Source organism: Scomber scombrus, chromosome 21 (assembly GCF_963691925.1).
Source record: "Scomber scombrus chromosome 21, fScoSco1.1, whole genome shotgun sequence".
Classification (NCBI taxonomy): domain Eukaryota; kingdom Metazoa; phylum Chordata; class Actinopteri; order Scombriformes; family Scombridae; genus Scomber; species Scomber scombrus.
In genome coordinates this window covers 12,614,444-12,633,771 of record NC_084990.1, presented here as the reverse complement: position 1 = coordinate 12,633,771, position 19,328 = coordinate 12,614,444, and the positions used below count along the sequence as shown (strand labels likewise).

The 19,328-nt window shown below is 37.9% G+C and overlaps 1 protein-coding gene across 1 annotated transcript; it reads left to right on the top strand.

Moving 5' to 3' along the window:
* The first annotated feature begins 3,513 nt into the window (after nt 1-3,513).
* On the top strand, nt 3,514-7,912 carry patl2 (PAT1 homolog 2). Its single transcript, XM_062443255.1, has 16 exons — nt 3,514-3,567; nt 3,655-3,717; nt 3,817-3,870; nt 3,958-4,113; nt 4,698-4,769; nt 4,897-5,045; nt 5,660-5,752; nt 5,854-5,977; nt 6,214-6,334; nt 6,468-6,574; nt 6,659-6,712; nt 6,805-6,947; nt 7,107-7,263; nt 7,367-7,507; nt 7,581-7,678; nt 7,768-7,912. The coding sequence occupies exons 1-16, from the start codon at nt 3,514-3,516 to the stop codon at nt 7,910-7,912; spliced, it is 1,731 nt and encodes a 576-aa protein (XP_062299239.1).
* Nucleotides 7,913-19,328: the final 11,416 nt, after the last annotated feature.

The window sequence follows — 19,328 nt, the reverse complement described above, 5'->3', positions numbered from 1 at the left end:
CTTCATGCTTCTAGCCACTGTCATCCATTATTCATTTATTATCCAAGATATGTGGAGTAGTGGAACGTTATGGTTGTAAATAAGCTTCATATGGTTGCTTCTGCATAAAGTGTTTTTTAAATCAACTTTAACCACTAGATGTCACCACTAGCTCAGCTTTTCTCAGAGGACCCATTTTAAAGGCTGCAACCTGACGATATGGGTTATGAGAAGAACAAAAAGTGTATATAAAACTGTTTTAACGAACCCCAAAACCCAATTCAACATCCTTAAAGTTGCACACTGTCGAAACGAGGTGACAGCTGCGTGCAGCGTGCTGACGTATGCGCGCCTCCGAGTCACACAGGTGGGTTCATTTAAAAGTTAATGAGCCTCCCCCTGTGCCTGACAACAGAAAACAGGTAACATTGGGTAGAATCACCGTGAGCCGAAAAAACATTTCTAAAATACACAATGAGTGATTCAGAACAACAACAAGTAAGTCAGCGTCATTCAGGCTACTTTTAACATCTTTCAGTGTGAAATATGAATATTACTACAGTCTCAGTTTGGGACCTACAGCATGCCAGCTGGTTCCCCCTGTCTGTTGCTGTAAAGTCTTGCTGCAGTGTGGTTTATTATGTGGTCATTTTATACTCATATTGATTTTAAAATAGTTGTATTGGTTTATAAGGCACTACATGGTCTTGCACCTGACTACTTCACTGGAATGTTTATCGGTAATGAGCCAGGAAGGCCTCTCAGATCCTTTTCAGAGTTTCCACTTTTGTTGCACACACGGACTCGAGTTTTGGGACTCGTGGACAATATTTATTTTTTATTTTGAGTGCATTCACATTAAGGAAATGTCACTCAATCCCTTATTATCATGCGTGACTTTACGCATCTGGTGCGCGTGGTTGCAGATGACTGTAAACTGCAGCAACATCATGGCGAGCACACCTGCAGCTGCTGTACCATATGTCATAACCTTATGCTATAATCATTTCACATAAGGCCCAAATTAAAGAATCGAATCGAAAGTAGCTTTCTCAATATAGCCACATTTAGATAGCACTCCCTGAGGCATAAAAACATTTACGACAATTAAAAACAATTAAACATAAATATAACATTAATAATCTATAAGGGCATTAAAGTGCAATATAAGAAGGTGCAAACAGCAGCAATGCCTGTTGTAACAGTAGGCTATATGTAAACAATCATGCAAAAAGAGTTTTGATTTGTAGTGTGTGTGTAGGCTATGTGAGATGAGAGGGTCAGGCCATGTTCATTAGTTTAACAGCTTGGGGGAAGAAGCTGAACGCAAGCTTTCTTCTTTTTTTTTGGCAATAGCCTGTTTTTAAAGTGATCACAGCCCAAAACCAATTAATCAATGCTGATACTGTGAAGGAGTGATGATAATAAAGTACATGTTTTGAATTCCTTAGATAAAGCTGTGCAGCGTTCTGAGCTGACCGGATGGAAAGCAGCAGATGATTAAACACTTAGATTTCAGACTTGACTTGAACTTGCAAAAACTGACGTGAGCATCTCTGCCACAAAGCAGAAAGAAAAAATAAATACATTTGTGATGCTGCTTTCAGCTATTATGCTATCATGGCTTCAGATGATCTGAAAATATAGAATTTTAAACATACGTTAATCATTTATTTAGTCCAGCTTTTATGTAGTGTGTTATGTTAAACCCTTTCATTTGACTATTTTTAATAGTTTTATTGCTTTTATTATCCTTTATTTATTTTTATTAGCTTAAATACCAATCTTTTATTGTCTTATTCAAATAACCTTCTTGCTTAATTATTTTCATATACATAAGTCACTAAATACACTTTTTACTTCTTACATTTTATCAATTGCTTGGGATGAACTTTTGAATTGCATTTGATTTGTTTGAAAGGTGTGATATAAATAAAGTTTGATAATCTTAACTGTTTTTGTGTTTTGTTTTTTTCTTTTATAAATCTCCATTTGGCTTTTATCCACCCAGGAAGCAGAGAAAATGTCTCAGCCTCACTGGCCTGAGAATGGAGAGGAGTGGAGCGATGGAGAGGATGGGACGAACATGGACTGTGGACTCCTGCAGGCCATGGCTGAGGAGGATGAGGAGATCAACGTCCACAATGAGGAGACGTTTGGGATGGGTTTGTAGACGATGCTTTACTCCTTTTTGTCTTCAAATGGGGCTACAGACTCGTCAACTTTTGCAGCAGGCGTACTGATGCCAAACTACAGTACACAGTTTTTAAAAAATTAAAAAAAAACCTAAAACATTTAGGAAATACATGCTGATCATTAGATGAGAAGACAGATATAACTCTGTGTGGTAGATATGAAGCTTCAGCTTGTTGCTGGTTAGCTTAGCATAACATAAAGACTGGGAAAAAGCCAGCTGCTGGATCCCAGTTTCATATTTACACATACATGATGAGTGGTATCCACCTTCTCATCTAACTCTGAGCAAGAAAGCAAAATGTTGAACTGTTTGCTTAAGGCAACAAACTCTAACACAATTTTCTAAGTTGATAATTTAACTTCATTAAATTTTGGCTGCAACAGAAAGTTGCCAGTTTTCAGTCAAAAATGACAAAAGGTAAATCTACCATCAAAATAGCCAAATATTAATTCTCTGATTGATTATTCGTTGCAGCAGCATCCATCACTTAATATTCATCAAGTTAGAAAAGGTAGGTTTTCTGGAGTACCCAAAAAACATTGGATATGGGGACATATAATGTTACGGACCCCTACCATACCGGCTCACTGAGAGGGTGTAACATATCTAAAAGGACGCTCAGACACAAGAGTTCTAAATGAAACAAAAGTTTATTTCAATCAATAATCAAAAGTGTTTCTATACAAATTAAAGTAAATGATCAATTGGATGTCAACTTGTTTTGCTGCAAGACTCAAGAATAAATTCTGATAATGAAAACTAGTTTTAAGTTGACCTGACTTAAAACTGACAAATGTATATTGTTACTGTATGTTGATCATTTTAGTGCATTTAACTGATTGTAAAGTTTTACAGTGTAGAGGAGTCTAGTATGAGGTAAATATGAACGGAACTCTGAAATAGTTTTTTCTGCAATTCACAACAAAAGAACACAAGAATTTGCCACTTTTCAATGAATAATATAAAGTAATATATATTTTTTTTTAATCAAATGCTGATAAACTGAATTTGTACAATCTCTATTCATGCCAAATAGTGTAAACTGGCCTTTTTTTTTTTCTTTTTTTTTTTTTTTTAATAAAAAGGTCTCCACACAGTTTATTTCTACATGTATCTGTATCATAGATCTAGATGCAAATGGGACCACAGAGGACCCCAGCAGCACTCTCCTTCAGTTTGGAGAGCTACCTCCTCCTCTACCAACACCACAACCACCACCAGACCTTAAACTTCCTCCATCCCCTCACAGTTCGCCCTCCCCTCCCAGACACCGACCGCAGTATGTGCCCCGGGCTTGCAGAGGGAGGGGACAGAGGGGAGGGCTGGGCAGGGGCCAGATGTTTGAAGACCCAGCTGTGATGAGGATCATAGAGGGGCGACCGAGCCTTAAGGTGACGCAGATTAATTTGTCTGAAAATTGGGGTAAGACAACTTGCCTCAAAGCAGCTCATCCTCATTTTGGTCTGTTCTACTTTAAGACTCTCGACAGTGCCATAGTGGACTGTGGGAAGGCCATGTACCAGCATACCTTTGAAAAGGATGTAAGTGTAACTTCAGCAGGAATTTTATTTCTCAAGCTTTTTGTTAGTGCCACAAATTTTCCTTTCTGTTTTTTTATTTATTTATTTCTCTTTCCATAGTGGATGGTACCATCTTACAGAAAGGCCAGAAAAATCTCAGGATCTATACTTCAGGTTCAGATCACCAAAGAACACTGTAATGCTGTAATATGTATGTCAATGGGTCACCTAAACAAACACTGACTTTATTCTGTTTCATAGGACAGTGCTGTAGTGTGTGTGATTGATGGTCACAGAGGTCAGCACCTGACCTCCAACTTCCTGGATTTGCCATATGTCTCTTCCTTCAGGGGCAGGAGAGGGGAACCCAGAGGACCCTACTCCAGAAGACAGTTTGGCCAAAGAGGCTTCTCTCAGGTGGAAGATTCATTTTACCATACAATCATTTCTCTTAAAGGAATAGTTTGACTCTGTCGGAAATCATCATATTCACTTTCTTGCAGAGGATGAGAGGATTGATACAATTCTCCTTTGAGTTCAATGTGTGGCTGGAGCCAAGAGCTGATTACCTTAGCTTAGCACAAATAATACATTTTGTTACCTGCAGAAAGAGCCAGGCTAATTGCTTTCCAGTGTTTATGCTAAGCTAAGCCCATCAGCTGTTGGCTTCAGCTTTTTATTTAGACAGACATTAGAGTGGTATAATCTTCACATTGTTTTCTCACCTCCAGAAATGATTGTTTTTAGGGCTGTTTGTTAGTTGCAGACTTAAAGTTCGTTATTGAGTTTCTTCTATGTTAATTAGTTAGCTCTATAAAATGATTAGGGTTATGCAACCTCAATTGTTGTTTGTCCACAAACCAAAGATTGACTGGTTTATTATCACAGAGGATTAAAGTCTTAAACCAGAGAATTTTATTTTTCTCCCCCCTTAAATAACTAAAAACAATTGATTATCAAAATAGTTGGCAAAATATTTTCTTTCAATCTTTCTCTTGCAGGTGCATTCACCCATGATACCAGGATCACCCATTTTCTCACGTCAGCCGTTAACCCCACAGCATTACAATCAGGTTTATTCCATAATAAATCAGACCTGCTCTGATATATTAAATGTATTTACTTAGATTTTAGCTGTGTTTGTGCCGACTCATGACATTTTTATTTTATTTGTATTTTTTATTGAATCTATCCAATCAGACAAGAGGTTTTATGTATCCTACGAGCCGACCTTGCCCAACCACTCCTCGATCTTTGACTCCTAAGATGATGCAACTTCGTTTCGGTGCAAATTCACCAAGGCCATCCCCCTTTTACAGTCCCTCGTCTAACCCAGTGCAGCATTTCAGGTGTGTAAGCACCTCAAGCATCTTATATGAATGTTTGATTTGCGGCTGTAAATATCTGTCAGCAAAGTTTGAGTATCATGTCTTGTCCCTCGAGAGTGTGTGTGTAAAAACTCATTGACCTGACGTTGAGAAATCATGAAATCCCTGCCTTTTTAATGTGTATTTTCAAGGTCAAGTAATTAATAACTGTACCAAAGACCACCATAAAAGATACAGCTGTATGTCCCCAAAACTGGCGCACACCTGAACTGAATTTGTATAATCAAAGGAAATATTACTAGATATCAGATATTTAGTAGCTAAAAAATGAAGCTGCTGAAAGTTAGCTGTCAAATTAGAATGAATGATATAAACTTAAAAAAGAGAAAATATGAAAAACAGGAAAAACAAAAGAACCTCATTATGGGACAATTATAATTTTATGTAGGTTTGAATATTCTTTGATGCAAAAAAACTTAACAGTATTGACTTATTGAGGTTTTCAAGCTGCATGCATTGAGATAAATGGCACTGTGGAACCATTAAGGGAATCTTGACTAGACTATGTACATATAACAGGCACACCATCTGCTCATCATGGAAACCGATGAGAGTTGGCGCTTTTGAATGTGAAGTCCTTGTCCGACCCACAGGTACCCGGGTCCAGTCACCCAGCTCCACCCACAACATAAACGGCTACTTAGTCAAAAACAGCGATTGTTCCAAAGGTCGGTGCTGCATCGTGTCAAAGTTTTAAAACATGTTTTTTCATATTCAGAATGTTAATCAACTAGGAATACATTTGTTAATGGAAAATCTGACTTTGTAGAAAACAGGAGGGCTGGGATTCTTACTTTAATCTGATGACAGCCAAAGAGAAGGAGTGGATCACCCGGCTGCAGATGATTCAGCTACAAAGTGAGAATCCATATCTCGAGGACTACTACTACCAGGTAGGAACAGGGGTGGAGCCAGACGTTATAAACATTCATGGCTCAAAAATAACAGGTAGGGGAGGAATTTAGCATAAACAGTGTTGGGTAGGATTAGGGTACAATTTTGCTCTTTTCATTATTCATTATTGTCTTTTAATCAAATAACCTGCCTTTAGCCCCTCTTCTGCTATTTTCTGTATGAGAAAATGAGATATGGGAATGGGATTTCATAACTGGTTTAACCATTGTCATAGGAGTACTATCGACGAATAGAAGCTAAGATGGCAGAGGAAGAGCTGGGCATCAGGAGCAAGAGAGAGCCACCCAAACTCACCACACCTTACATCACAAAAACTGACCACCAGTACACACCAGGTTCTTTTGATGCTATTTGATCAAATTTGTGGTGTCTTGTATTGTCTACAGTGATTATGGAGGGGTAATACAGCATATTTAACGGTTTGAAATTGCCAATTAGTCTTTTCTACAGTGGTGATTTTTCTTTCAGTGGTGCACATTGAAGGCTCTTTGGGTCAAGTTGCTGTGTCCACATGTTACTCTCCTCGCCATGCCATCAGTGCTGTTCATGCTGTCCAAGCTCAGGGTCCACTCGAGGTGACTATTTTTGAGACAACTTTTAGCATTGAAGGAGTGTTTTTATTTGCCATTCCTGATGCTGAAACTGTTTCCATATTACAGGAACAAAAAGACACAAGACAACAGCGGTTAGAGGTCCTCAGCAAAATAGAAAAGGTATGTAGCTGTTTTTTCTGACGCAGTGAGACGCTTTTTTCCCCCCCAACCCATCTCCTTTAACACTTGGTCATACCTGTTCTGCCCCGCAGTTGTTCATGGTTTTGTTGGAGGTGGAAGAGACGGAGAGGATGAAAACCCCTGTCTTGTCTGAAGCAGAAGAAAGAAGGTTGATGGAGAAGACCCAGGGGAAGGTGAAGCACATCTTCTCCCAGCTGCAACACCACGATCCCCTGTGCGTTTATTTATTTATTTATTTATATATATATATTTTATCCTTCCATTTGCAAAAAGTGGTGTATAAATACTGTTTGTTGAAAAGTAAAATGTTTTTGTTTTATATCATAATATTTCAAATTTTTTGGATACTAAAATCCCAAACTTTCTAATATAGAGATTCAGGAGGAGAGTTTCTTCCTTTCCTGCTGGTCTCAAAAGGCAAAAAGCTACTCGCCCGTCTGCTCCCATTTCTGAAACATGATTCTGCAGTAAAGATCCTGAGGATTGTGACCACTAACCTCCCTACTCTGATGAGCAGAGATGCAGATGAGGTAGGGCAGTTTGTTTCAATGATTTTCAGCATTGTTGTGTTACAATAAAAGGAAATTAAGATGTTTTTAAAATACTAACAAAACTGTCACTGTTCATTTTTAGGCTCTTCCAGTGCTCTACCCATCTCTTCTGAAAGTGATTGGAGGCCTGACATTCAGTCAGCTAATTGGGGTCCTCAGAGATCTGACAGAGTCTGAGTCTCTTACAACGTATGAGTCGCTCACGCTGGTGTGTCAGAACAAGGTCTGTGCTTTCTGTTGCTGCATGTCCTTTATTGCTGTAAGGTTTTTTAAGATTCTTTTTGTCTCCTTTTCAGTTTGGATTGTCCTTACTGTATGGTCTCCTGTCCAAAGGAGAGAAGTTGCTGTCCTCTGGTGTTCCTCTAGAGCCCAGCATCGGTGACTTTGAGACCTGGTTGGAATCTTTAGTCTAATATTCCACAAATGGAGATACTTTTCACATCCTTCTGCGACTGTGACGCAAGTGTTTCTGTTGTCCTTTAGGACCGACACAATATTCCAGGTGGCAGGGCAGCTATCGCAGTGTTCACTGGTGGAGCCACTTCTTATGCCCTCAAACCTGCTCACACTCTTCTGCCGTTACCTGGACAAGCGGACTGTGCATCAGCTAAAAAGCAACATGGAGTAAGTCATTTTTTTGATATTGTGATTTGATGCAAGATGAAGATTTTAACACCATATATACAAAGAGGATGAGTACCTAGACCCAAATACGATTGAATATCTGTATTTAGGTCTGTGACCGGATTCGTGGCTCTTCCATCTTAAGGTGGATGGTACCAAATGAGACGTTCAGCTAATGACCCAGTTGTGGTGAGCACTAGAGTGAAAGGAGCAGAATCGTTGCCCTGACGAAAATTCCTCAGTGTTTATCATAACAGAGACTATGTAATATACCTGTGTTCAAAATATTTTGATTCTTATTCCTTTTGCCCTTCTCCCCACATCCCTTCACTTTTTGGCACACCCAAAACCTGTTTCCCTTTTTTATTTCCTTTATCTGATCCTTTTACTTTCCTCTGTTTGGTCTCCAGTATGTTACGTCAGTGTACTCTGAAATCACAAATCCAAGTTAATTTGTCTTTTTTTCCTTTACTTTTCCTAAACAAGTGTTTTCCATTACCATAGACTGTAGTTGGTAACATTGCATTATGTTATGGATGGAGTCAGTTACTGTCTTCTATCCAGTTACTAATTACGTTTAGAAGAAATTTGAGTCATCACTTTCTAAGATAAATGTGTTGGATCAGATATTGGTGACCAGGTTGAGGATTGTATTGTACTTTATGAATGTACAGCTGTACCTATGTTGTTTAAAATAACCACTATGGAAGTTGTCATGGCATGGCCCATCAACATAAGCCATGCAGTTTTGGGTTTTTTGTAAAAAGGCATGCATTGTATGTATACATATGTAGCAATACAAATTAAGATGTATTTGATGTAATTTTCCATCTTATGCTTCAGTTGTAAAGAGATTTTTATTTATTGTATTCATTTGGAAACAGGAATAACTTAAATTGCACCCTTGTAGAGCACTTGCAACATAAATAAAAAAAATCTTTAAAAATGCTCAGCAGTTTGATCTAGTTTGCTGGAAATGCATTTTGGCTTCAACCAAGGAGGACTTCATTACAGCAGGTGCTCCTCTTTGCTTTTGTACAGCAGATTTTACTTGAGATCAGGTGGAGCTGTAGTTCTCCGCTAGACTCTTTGACTCTCATCATTACACTGAATCCCAGTGAGAAATCTGTGCTCCAGATTTCCTGTTTTCTGCTGAGGGGAGTATAGTTTTAACCAAACTAATATTGATGAGACACCAGCGTGTGACATTCCTTTTAAAGGGAGAAAATGACAGCAGAATGATGTGGGTCTAGAGCCCCTTTCTTAATACAGTCCTCTTGTTTGTTTTACTGATGCGTGAGTTGCATGTAATGAATGAATGAAAAGGAGAAATGCAGAAGAGGATACTGAAACTCTCGAGCATTTGTCTCCACCGTAAATCTGTTGAGTGTTTGATGGTTATTTATTTCTGCTGTAGAACATAACCACTCATTCACTCGTTTTGTTCTCACTACAGCCACTCTTCATTCACTCTTAGCTCGCACAAATTGAAGCAACTGTGGCGTCTGTGTTTGAGCAATCAGAAGTGGTCAGCCTTACAAACTCTGCCCCTAAATTCCAGTACACACACACAAACAAGAAGGGTCTATAAGGGGGTAAAGCACTAATTTAGACCCTCATTCCTCTGGTGGAAATGCAGCTAGGAGACTGTACTCTCCGGGGAAAGTTCCTCCGGTGAAAATGCGACTGAGGGGAAAGAGTAGCAGAACAAATGTATCGAGTGCTGTACAGAACAGAACTCCAATTAAACTGAGATATGGGTTTTGCAAAATGCAAGTCAAGTTATCTCCATAACAAGTGCACTAATGAGAAGGAACAGGTCGCATTGCGGAACAGAGAAATAAATAGTGACAGATGTGACGGTGGCAAAGAAAGAAAAAGAAGAAAGGAAAATACACCCAGCTCCAGCAGACAAACTCCTTTGTCCTTAATGTGACTGGTGATTATAACCTTCTGCTGACTGTGTGAATAGTGCTGGCAGAGCACTGAAGTTAAAGTTATTTAATATGCCCTATTTCTCCTGACCTTTTTTATAATGTGTTTTACTTTCTGACCAAACAGACTATATATTAAGCCTAGAATGGGTAGACATTTAAAATATTATTTTGTTATTGCCTTGCAGTGAAGCTGGAATGTGGGACCAATGTGGGGGATGAACTGTGTATGTATATACTGGTAGTAACAATATAAACCTGTGAAACCATGAACATAGTCTGCCCCGGAAGCAAACTCATTTAACTCCAGCACCAATCCTCCTCTAGTTCTTATTTTTTTTAGGTGATTTAAAGCTGATTTAAAAGTACTTATGAATATTATATTCAATTTCTGCCAAGTCCGTTCCACTAGATGCCACTAAATTCTAAACACTGCACCTTTTTTAAGAAGAAATTACAGTTTTAAGGAAGAGTGTTAACTGTGGCCTCCAGTTGTGCCTGAGACTGCTGCAGGGAGCACCCAGAGAAGAGAGGCATTACATAAACCTTTCTTGCCAATGACAATTCACATGATTTATTTATTTTTTTTAAATACAAGGTTAAATATATAGGTGGAAATTCTAAATTTTAAAACTCAACTCAACTTTATTTATAAAGCACTTTAAAACAACCACAGCTGAAACGAGGTGCTGTACACAAATAGATAAAACAACACAGGAACATAAAACAATTAACAAGAAATAAATATTAAAATAATCGTTTATTGTTTTTAAAACTAATTAAAAACAATAACTAAAAACAAACCATAAAACACTAAAACAGGAGCAGAGTCTCATGCATGGTTGAAAGCCAAGGAATAAAAATGGGTTTTAAGACGAGTTTTAAAAATGGACAGTGAGGAGGCTTGTCTAATGTTAAAAGGAAGCTCGTTCCATAATTTAGGAGCGGCAACAGAAAAAATGTAAATAGTATTTATTTATTTATTTATTTGTATAACAATAGTCTAGACATCAATATAAAGTAAATCATTAAAGGAACAAAAGCTTTCAATACAGAAATAAAGTATGTTCCACAACTCATTTTAGATTATAACTCTCCTTTGGCTCAACATATTCATGTGGCAACATATCATAAATATACTATGTATCCAAAGCAATTAGACAGGCCCTCTCTTGAAGTCAAATTTAAGAATATTGCATAGAAATCTGCTATATTGTTGCACAATACACATCATTTTCACACTCAACAGTTGGAGTCCACTGGATGTCAACCAAACACTGAGTCAGAGCCCTGTTGGCCAGCCTCCTAATAACAGCTGCACTCATCTGGGCAGGAATACACATCGCAGACATGGCTCTGTGGATACCAGGAATCCTTCTCAAACAGTGGTCGCACTGTGGGCTTCAGCCCACGTTTTTTATACGGTACACAGAGCGACACACTAACATCCTGACCACCAAACCCCTGACCACCAAACACAACCCTCATGTGTACCAACACATCCTCATATGGACTAGTGCCATTAAACCACTTCAGCGTTAACAGCTGTCTGACACAATATGGCTTTGTATCAGTTTGTGTCATTTGTGTGTTTTTAAAAGTTTGTTCTAGTGCTCAGTGTGAACAAGACGAGATGTCAATTCAGAGCAGGTATGGGAGACACTGATTATTTGTCTTCAGTCTTCTTGAAAACCATCATGAAAATATGTTTACATCTCTGTGTGGGAGGTCTATACAGGCATATATCAATATGATTGAATGTGTTCTGTTAAGATTTTAGAGTAAATTGACCTTTCCAAACTTCAACAGTTTAGCACAGATGTACATTTAACACTCAGAATAGGTGTCAGACCCAGAAACTACTTACCTGTAAAAGCTCTTTCCAGGCAAGGAACTTTTAGACAGTGTCTACAACCATGCAAGCATCTGTGTCAGGCTCTACTAAGGCACCTGGATTTTTTTTTTTTTTTAACTAAATGCCAATAACAGCATATTGCTGTCACTATGGCAAAAAATATTCGTTATAAGATTTTTTATATTATTCTGAGATATGTCCTCTTTATTACCAAATATCAACTATTCAGTTTTTACAATAAATGTTTATTGTAGTGACATGTCACTTTATCATGTTAAAACACAAAATGCTTTCATCAAAATGAATGTATCTCATTAAAAAATATATATATTTCTATTAACATCAGTTGGTAATTGATTTATAACAAGAAATTTCCATTTGTAAAAACAAGAAAAAGAGCCAATCAAAGCGTAAAGAGACAACGTTTTAGCGTATTTTTCACATCAGCTAAATAAAGTATAAAATGAGTGATGGTATAACAAGATGCTAACATCAGCATGCACACTTGATCACAACAACATGCTAATATACTGAAGTTTAGCAGATGTAATGTTTATCATGTTCAGCGTCTTAGTTTGACATGTTAGCATGCTAACATTTGCTAATTAGCACCAAACACAAAGTATTCATGCTGAATGTCAGTAATTCATATTTAAAATGTACCCTGATAATGGCACTTGAGTAAAGGTTAATGGCTCACCAAAGTTAAGTCATCCTGGGGCCAATGTGTCTACCAAATGCCATTGCCATTAGAGCCATGCTGCTGGCTTGCATGGTCTTATTTAGGCATATACCCAATTTGGTAGACAGTAAATGTCACATTGTCTTCACAGGAACATAAAAGTAGAAAAGTCAACACACAGGAGACTGTCTGCATCATTTTCCCATGAGGATTTCTTTAATCTTTTAAGTATTAGATGCTAACTATGACTACTTAAATATTTCCAAGAAATCAGAAGCTGAAAGATCAGCGATGAAGTGAAGAATGATTTGTTGCCATGTGGTGAAAAGTTAAACAGATGGTTTGTCAGAGGTGTTGACTGAGTTTGTTGAGAAGCCAAGTATGTGAGAGGTCTGGGTGGGCTAGGAGGTGAGACATTAACCTCTCCTTGACCCTATAAGAACAGGATTTGGACTTTAGGTGAGGAATCTATGTGAAAGGTGAGATATCTTTCTCTTTTTACTCGCTTTTTTCTTTAAATATACAAGGGGCCAGTCTTACCTGCAAGTACTGTGTGTGTGCCGAGACCATGGAGACTAAAGAGTCCACTAACGGTTTCCATCATATCACTCATTGTATGGACGCTCTGCGTCTTTAGCTGATGTCATTCCAATCATAAAGTCCATTTATAAAGTCTTTCTGTAAAACACAGATGTACACTTTACCAGACAGCTAATAGTGAGGGTTTTTTTTTTTTTTAAATGTACGGAAAGATTTGACCAAAGTGCCAGTAAAAAATATATATATTTAAAACCAAATATTGGACTTACTTTGGCCTATTCAGATCTTTGCATGTATATTTTTAGTTTTGTTGTGTTCTGTCACTGACGTACAGTCATTTTAAGAGATATATTGGTGCAATTATTTATTTAACGTATATTTACTTTAACCTGTCTGCTGTATGTCTTTCCATGGTCTGGACTGTTTTGATTTTTTTTCCCCCTGTTATGGTTGTTTTTCTGGTTTACAGTATGTTTGATTTTTTTATGTGAAAGAAATTTTCTCCTCATCCTTTCATCCATTTCTATGTTTTTTGAACACATTTCATGCTTTGTGCTTCCAATATGATTTAAAATAATCAATTAAGCTGCATTTATTGTTTGAAGAATACACTTGTGAAAATATACTTTTATTGTCTGTACAAACTATTTAAACTACATATATGTAGTATATGTGCAAACAACTGTATGGTCCTTTAATCCAGCTTGTGTGATGATGCACCATCCAGACTTCATCAGTCAATGTCCAATCTGGTGAACTCCCTCTCTTTGCTTCTCCATCTCTCTCTCAAGTGCTAATGTACTTTAAGTACCCAATTATTCAGTTAGTGTGTGTACACCTCGGGTGTCTCCCCTAACAAGGGGGTGGGGGGTCTAGAGAACAGGAGCTTCTGCAGGACAAGATGAGGTGTTGAGAGGAGGGGCACCTCAGACCAGAGTGTATATTAGACCCTCACAATCAGGGTAGGTTGCCCAGTCCAGAACTTCTGCTTCACCCTCTTCATTCTCCTGCTGGGTGTAAAATATTCTGGTCTTTTTTTCCCCTTCAGGTTCACCATGTTTGGACAATTACTTCTTCGGAGTGCGGTGGTCCTTTGGCTGGCGCAGACAGCACATACAGGGGGTGAGTGTGAAGTGCAGAGGTGAAGGCCACAGCTGAGAGTCTGAGCTCAGAAATAATGTGATAATTATCAGATCAGTGGTCAAATTAAGTTGTCTTGATGTTTTAAATTAGATTTAGATTAATTTGTGAGGCCACATTGTGTAAAGGAAGGGCAATTACATGTTTCATTAGAATTAATGCAAAAAATATTGGGATAGAAAATGAGGAAAGCTGAAATAGATTCAGTATTTTCCTGAAGAAATTCTGCCTCATAGTTCACTGTGTAGGGTAATTAATGTCTACCTTCTGTGTTCTGTGGGATCTTTATGGTCGGTTATGTGTCTTTGTGGTCTGCTGTTGAGGAGTGAAAAAAGTTGCAATGTGAAATAGTTATAAGCTGACATGTGACAACAAGTGTGATGATGCTGTTGTCTGGTGATGAGGAACTGCTTTCTGCAATGAAATCTGTAGTTCAAAGTCTTAATGCCTGTTGAGAAACATGATTCATGATTTGATCTCAACAGAAATATTTTCTAGTGTAGTGAAAAATTGCAAGACGCAATAGTAAAAATAGGCCAAAAATACTGAATATTTAAACCTGAAACTGCTTTAATTTGATGTTATCTTTTTTTCAACTAGACGAGGTTATGTCGTGCACTGATTGCTGCATGCTTATGAGGTCTAAGTATCTTAGCATGTGTAAAATATTTTGTCTTGAGTGATGGTTTACAACATATTGCTTTTGAATGCTTTGAAATTACACATGATCCATATATAAACCTATTCAAGGTGCAGCCAGAATTTGAATGATTTGAAAAGAGATAAATTATTAAACATCCCAATGAGTGGAACAAATGTTTTAAACATTTTAAAAATGTACAGAGTACACATGTATTTGTATACTCTATATATTTTTTGCTTTCTTGCATTCCAAAATCAAATTCCAATCCCAAAATGCAAGACAGCATGCTCCAGTATTGCAGTGAACAGTACAACCTGCTCCTCAAGATGAAGAGGAGATGAGACAAATGTCTTTCAGGTGCTCGGGTTTGCCTGTCAAATTTCAAACGATCATGTTAAACTGAAGTCTCGGCAACAGTCCCAGTGTAGTTCTTAAGTGTGTTCGGCCCTCTACCAAGTTTTCTTGAGATGATGCGAAGCAGCTATATATTCTGTTTTCTCTTTAGCGGCTGCCTCAGTTTTGTGAAATCAAAGGCAGCTCAGCTTCGGTGGCATCAGCAGTCTAAATTTAACATCCCGCTGTGAGAAGGGAAGAGAATGGTTTTACTGCTTGTACACAGTCACTCCATTGACTTCTTTAAAATTTGGGTTCACCTTTTCCCAAAAAATGTTCTGACTCACCACAAGACTTAACTTAATAAAGCTCTATATAGCCCTAATTTAGGGACGGTATTAAAATTATTAGACTTGGGAAGGGACATGAATCTTACGTTTACATTTACATCTCTTTTATTTGGCTGTGCCCTTGACTTAGAAATAAATATATTACTGACTTTGTACAAATAATTCCATAATAAACAATTATATGATGGTAAAGCAGAACAACTTGTAATTGTAGGTTGTATACCCTAATTTAACGCTCACTTTGTGGATTGAATGATAGTTTTCACTTTAGCCACTAGTGTACACATCTGAATTGGACATAAGTTGCCAGATTTTTGAAAAATAACACAATATTGAATTTTACTGCTACTGGAATTTAGAATAAAACCCTTTACACAGACAGTTATTGTCCATGCATGAACAAACTGTCAATCGGCAGCGGCGTAAATATAAATATCATGATAATAAAATACAAATCTGCTGTGAAAGAAATAATAAATCATAAGTAGAAGCTGGTGTATAAACAGATTATGAATAAAATAAAATATGTCTAGAAAATAAGTTATAATTGTTGACAAATACATCCATCCATTTATTTTCTTTATCGCTTTTGCTCTGGAGGGTTGTGGAGAACTGGAGCCAATCTTAGCTGACATTGGGTGAGAGGCAGAACAAATAGTATAGATAGACAACCATTCACACCTATTTAGATTCAGAGTCATAAATTAACCTTCCCAGAACCCACTTGCTGTGAGGGGAAAAGCTAACCACTTCTCCACTGTGCTGCCCATTTTCACACATTGCTGACAAATACTGTACATTAATAAACATTCAAAATGGTCCTCTGTCCACTACTAACTACATTATAATGTGTTATGAACCATTTACTTAATGTTTATTTACTGCGTATCAATGCTAAATAGGGGAACGTAAACTAAAACGTTACCAAAAAGATATATAAACCCACAATTCTGTCCCCTGCTCTACCTCTCAATGGTTTTCATGCAGTCACTTACAAGTTCATGATATTGCAGGTTTCTAAAATGATATGAGCATTTTTGTGAATCTTTTTAGTGTAGTCTCAAGTATTTGCATCTAAATAGGCAGCTGTATTGAGTTATGTGTAAGTGATGTTTTATTACTGAGAATTGCTGAAATCAATAAAATATTACTTTACACTAAATGTGTTGTGTCCAAGATTATGGTCCTGCACCTGTAGTATCCAATGGACAGGGGCCATATCCTAACGGTGAATCCATCACATTCTGTACACTTAATGATACATGTGAATTATTGAATGTATGATATTTTCACTGAAGCCAAAGCCTTTGTTCACAGTTATGTCCTTTTTTTCTAGGAAGGAAACCTCAGAATGGTGGAGGTCTCGGAAGAATGCTCATGCCGTCAAAAGGTAAATTAACAGAAAATGTCTCCAGTCACAAATTTGTTTCTGAGAATGTTATATCTTTGCTATTATTTTTAATAGTATTAATATTTACTATTATTTTGTTTAAGGTGTGGGTCACACAATGGGTGCACAGAATGGATACAATGGATACCCCACAAAAGGAGTAGGTCAGTGATTACAGGATGTCAACTTAAAAATACATTTGCATGACTAGTTGACATGATTTTCAGTCATTTTCCTGATGTTTGCACTCAGGTAATGGGCCAGCAGCTGGTGTTCCAAGTGCAAATGGAGGACAATCTAATGGTAAATCTCTTTCCATGCTATCTATAACAAAGCGTATCCTCGTTACATACAACATTTCTTACCATATACAATCTTTTTAAGGCTATGGTGCACCTGCTGGTGGGACAAAGGGAGTAGGGATGAAAGGTAAATTCACCTCATATCTTTGTTCATGATATTTAAACACATCCTGTAGCTTATCTGATTTAATATGAGAAATATGTTTAAAAAATAAATAAATAAATTTAAAAAATATTATATATATTATATATAATATATATATATATATATATATATAATATATATATTATTTTTTTTATTATATATATATATATTATATATTTATTTTTTTTAAATAGTTTTTCCATTTTGTCATTTAAGGCTATGGAGCAGCTGCAGGTGTGACCAATGGACAAGGTATTTATTCTATCAGCAGTTTTAGGTTAGAACATTGTTCTCAAGTGAGAGAGAATGATGAACATAGCCCACAATATTTCCTTTTTTTTTTTTTTACAGCTTACATTCAGAATGGTTTTGAGTTGACATGATGATGGTCCTGAAAACTTCATGCAACAGATGGCAGCAAAAGCAAGAGTTTCAGTCTCTGTTCTTCCACTAAACTGATGCTCAGCAAATAGTCTTAAAAATGGGATGTTAAAAGTTAGTTACAGTATCTCACAAAAGTGAGTACACCCCTCACATTTTTGCAAATATTTTATTATATCTTTTCATGGGACAACACTATAGAAATGAAACTTTGATATAACTTAAAGTAGTGAGTGTACAACTTGTATAGCAGTATAGATTTACTGTCCTTTGAAAATAACTCAACACACAGCCATTAATGTCTAAACAGCTGGCAACACAAGTGAGTACACCTCACAGTGAACATGTCCAAATTGTGCCCAAACTATCAATATTTTGTGTGACCACCATTATTATCTAGCACTGCTTTAACACTCTTGGTGGAATTCACCAGAGCTGCACAGGTTGCTACTGGAATCCTCTTCCACTCCTCCATGATGACATCACGGAGCTGGTGGATGTTGGACACCTTGCGCTCCTCCACCTTCCGCTTGAGGATGCCCCACAGGTGCTCAATTGGGTTTAAGTCTGGAGAGATACTTGGCCAGTCCATCACCTTTACCTTCAGCTTCCTCAGCAAGGCAGTTGTCATCTTGGAGGTGTGTTTGGGGTCGTTATCATGTTGGAAAACTGCCCTGCGGCCCAGTTTCCAAAGGGAGGGGATCATGCTCTGCTTCAGAATGTCACAGTACATGTTTGAATTCATGCTTCCCTCAATGAACTGCAGCTCCCCAGTGCCGGCAGCACTCATGCAGCCCCAGAACATGATGCTACCATCACCATGCTTGACTGTAGGCAAGACACAGTTGTCTTTGTATTACTCACCAGGGTGCCGCCACACACGCTGACACCATCTGAGCCAAACAAGTTTATCTTGGTTTCATCAGACCATAGGACATGGTACCAGTAATCCATGTCCTTGGACTGCTTGTCTTCAGCAAACTGTTTGCGGGCTTTCTTGTGCATCAGCTTCAGAAGAGGCTTCCTTCTGGGACGACGGCCATGTAGACCAATTTGATGCAGTGTGCGTCGTATGGTCTGAGCACTGACAGGCTGACCCCCCACCTCTTCAACCTCTGCAGCAGTGCAGGCAGCACTCATTCGTCTATTTTTTGAAGCCAACCTCTGGATATGACGCTGAACACGTGGACTCAACTTCTTTGGTCGACCCTGGCGAGGCCTGTTCCGAGTGGAAGATGTCCTGGAAAACCTCTGTATGATCTTGGCCACCGTGCTGTAGCTCTGTTTCAGGGTGTTAGCAATCTTCTTATAGCCTAGGCCATCTTTATGAAGAGCAACAATTACATTTTTCAGATCCTCAGAGAGTTCTTTGCCATGAGGCGCCATGTTTAATATCCAGTGACCAGTATGAGAGTATGAGAGTATGAGAGTATGAGAGCGAAAACACCAAATTTAACAGCCCTGCTCCCCATTCACACCCGAAACCTTGTAACACTAACAAGTCACATGACAACAGGGAGGGACAACAACACAATTGGGCACAATTTGGACATGTTCACTGTGAGGTGTACTCACTTGTGTTGCCAGCTGTTTAGACATTAATGGCTGTGTGTTGAGTTATTTTCAGAGGACAGTAAATCTATACTGCTATACAAGTTGTACACTCACTACTTTAAGTTATACCAAAGTTTCATTTCTATAGTGTTGTCCCATGAAAAGATATAA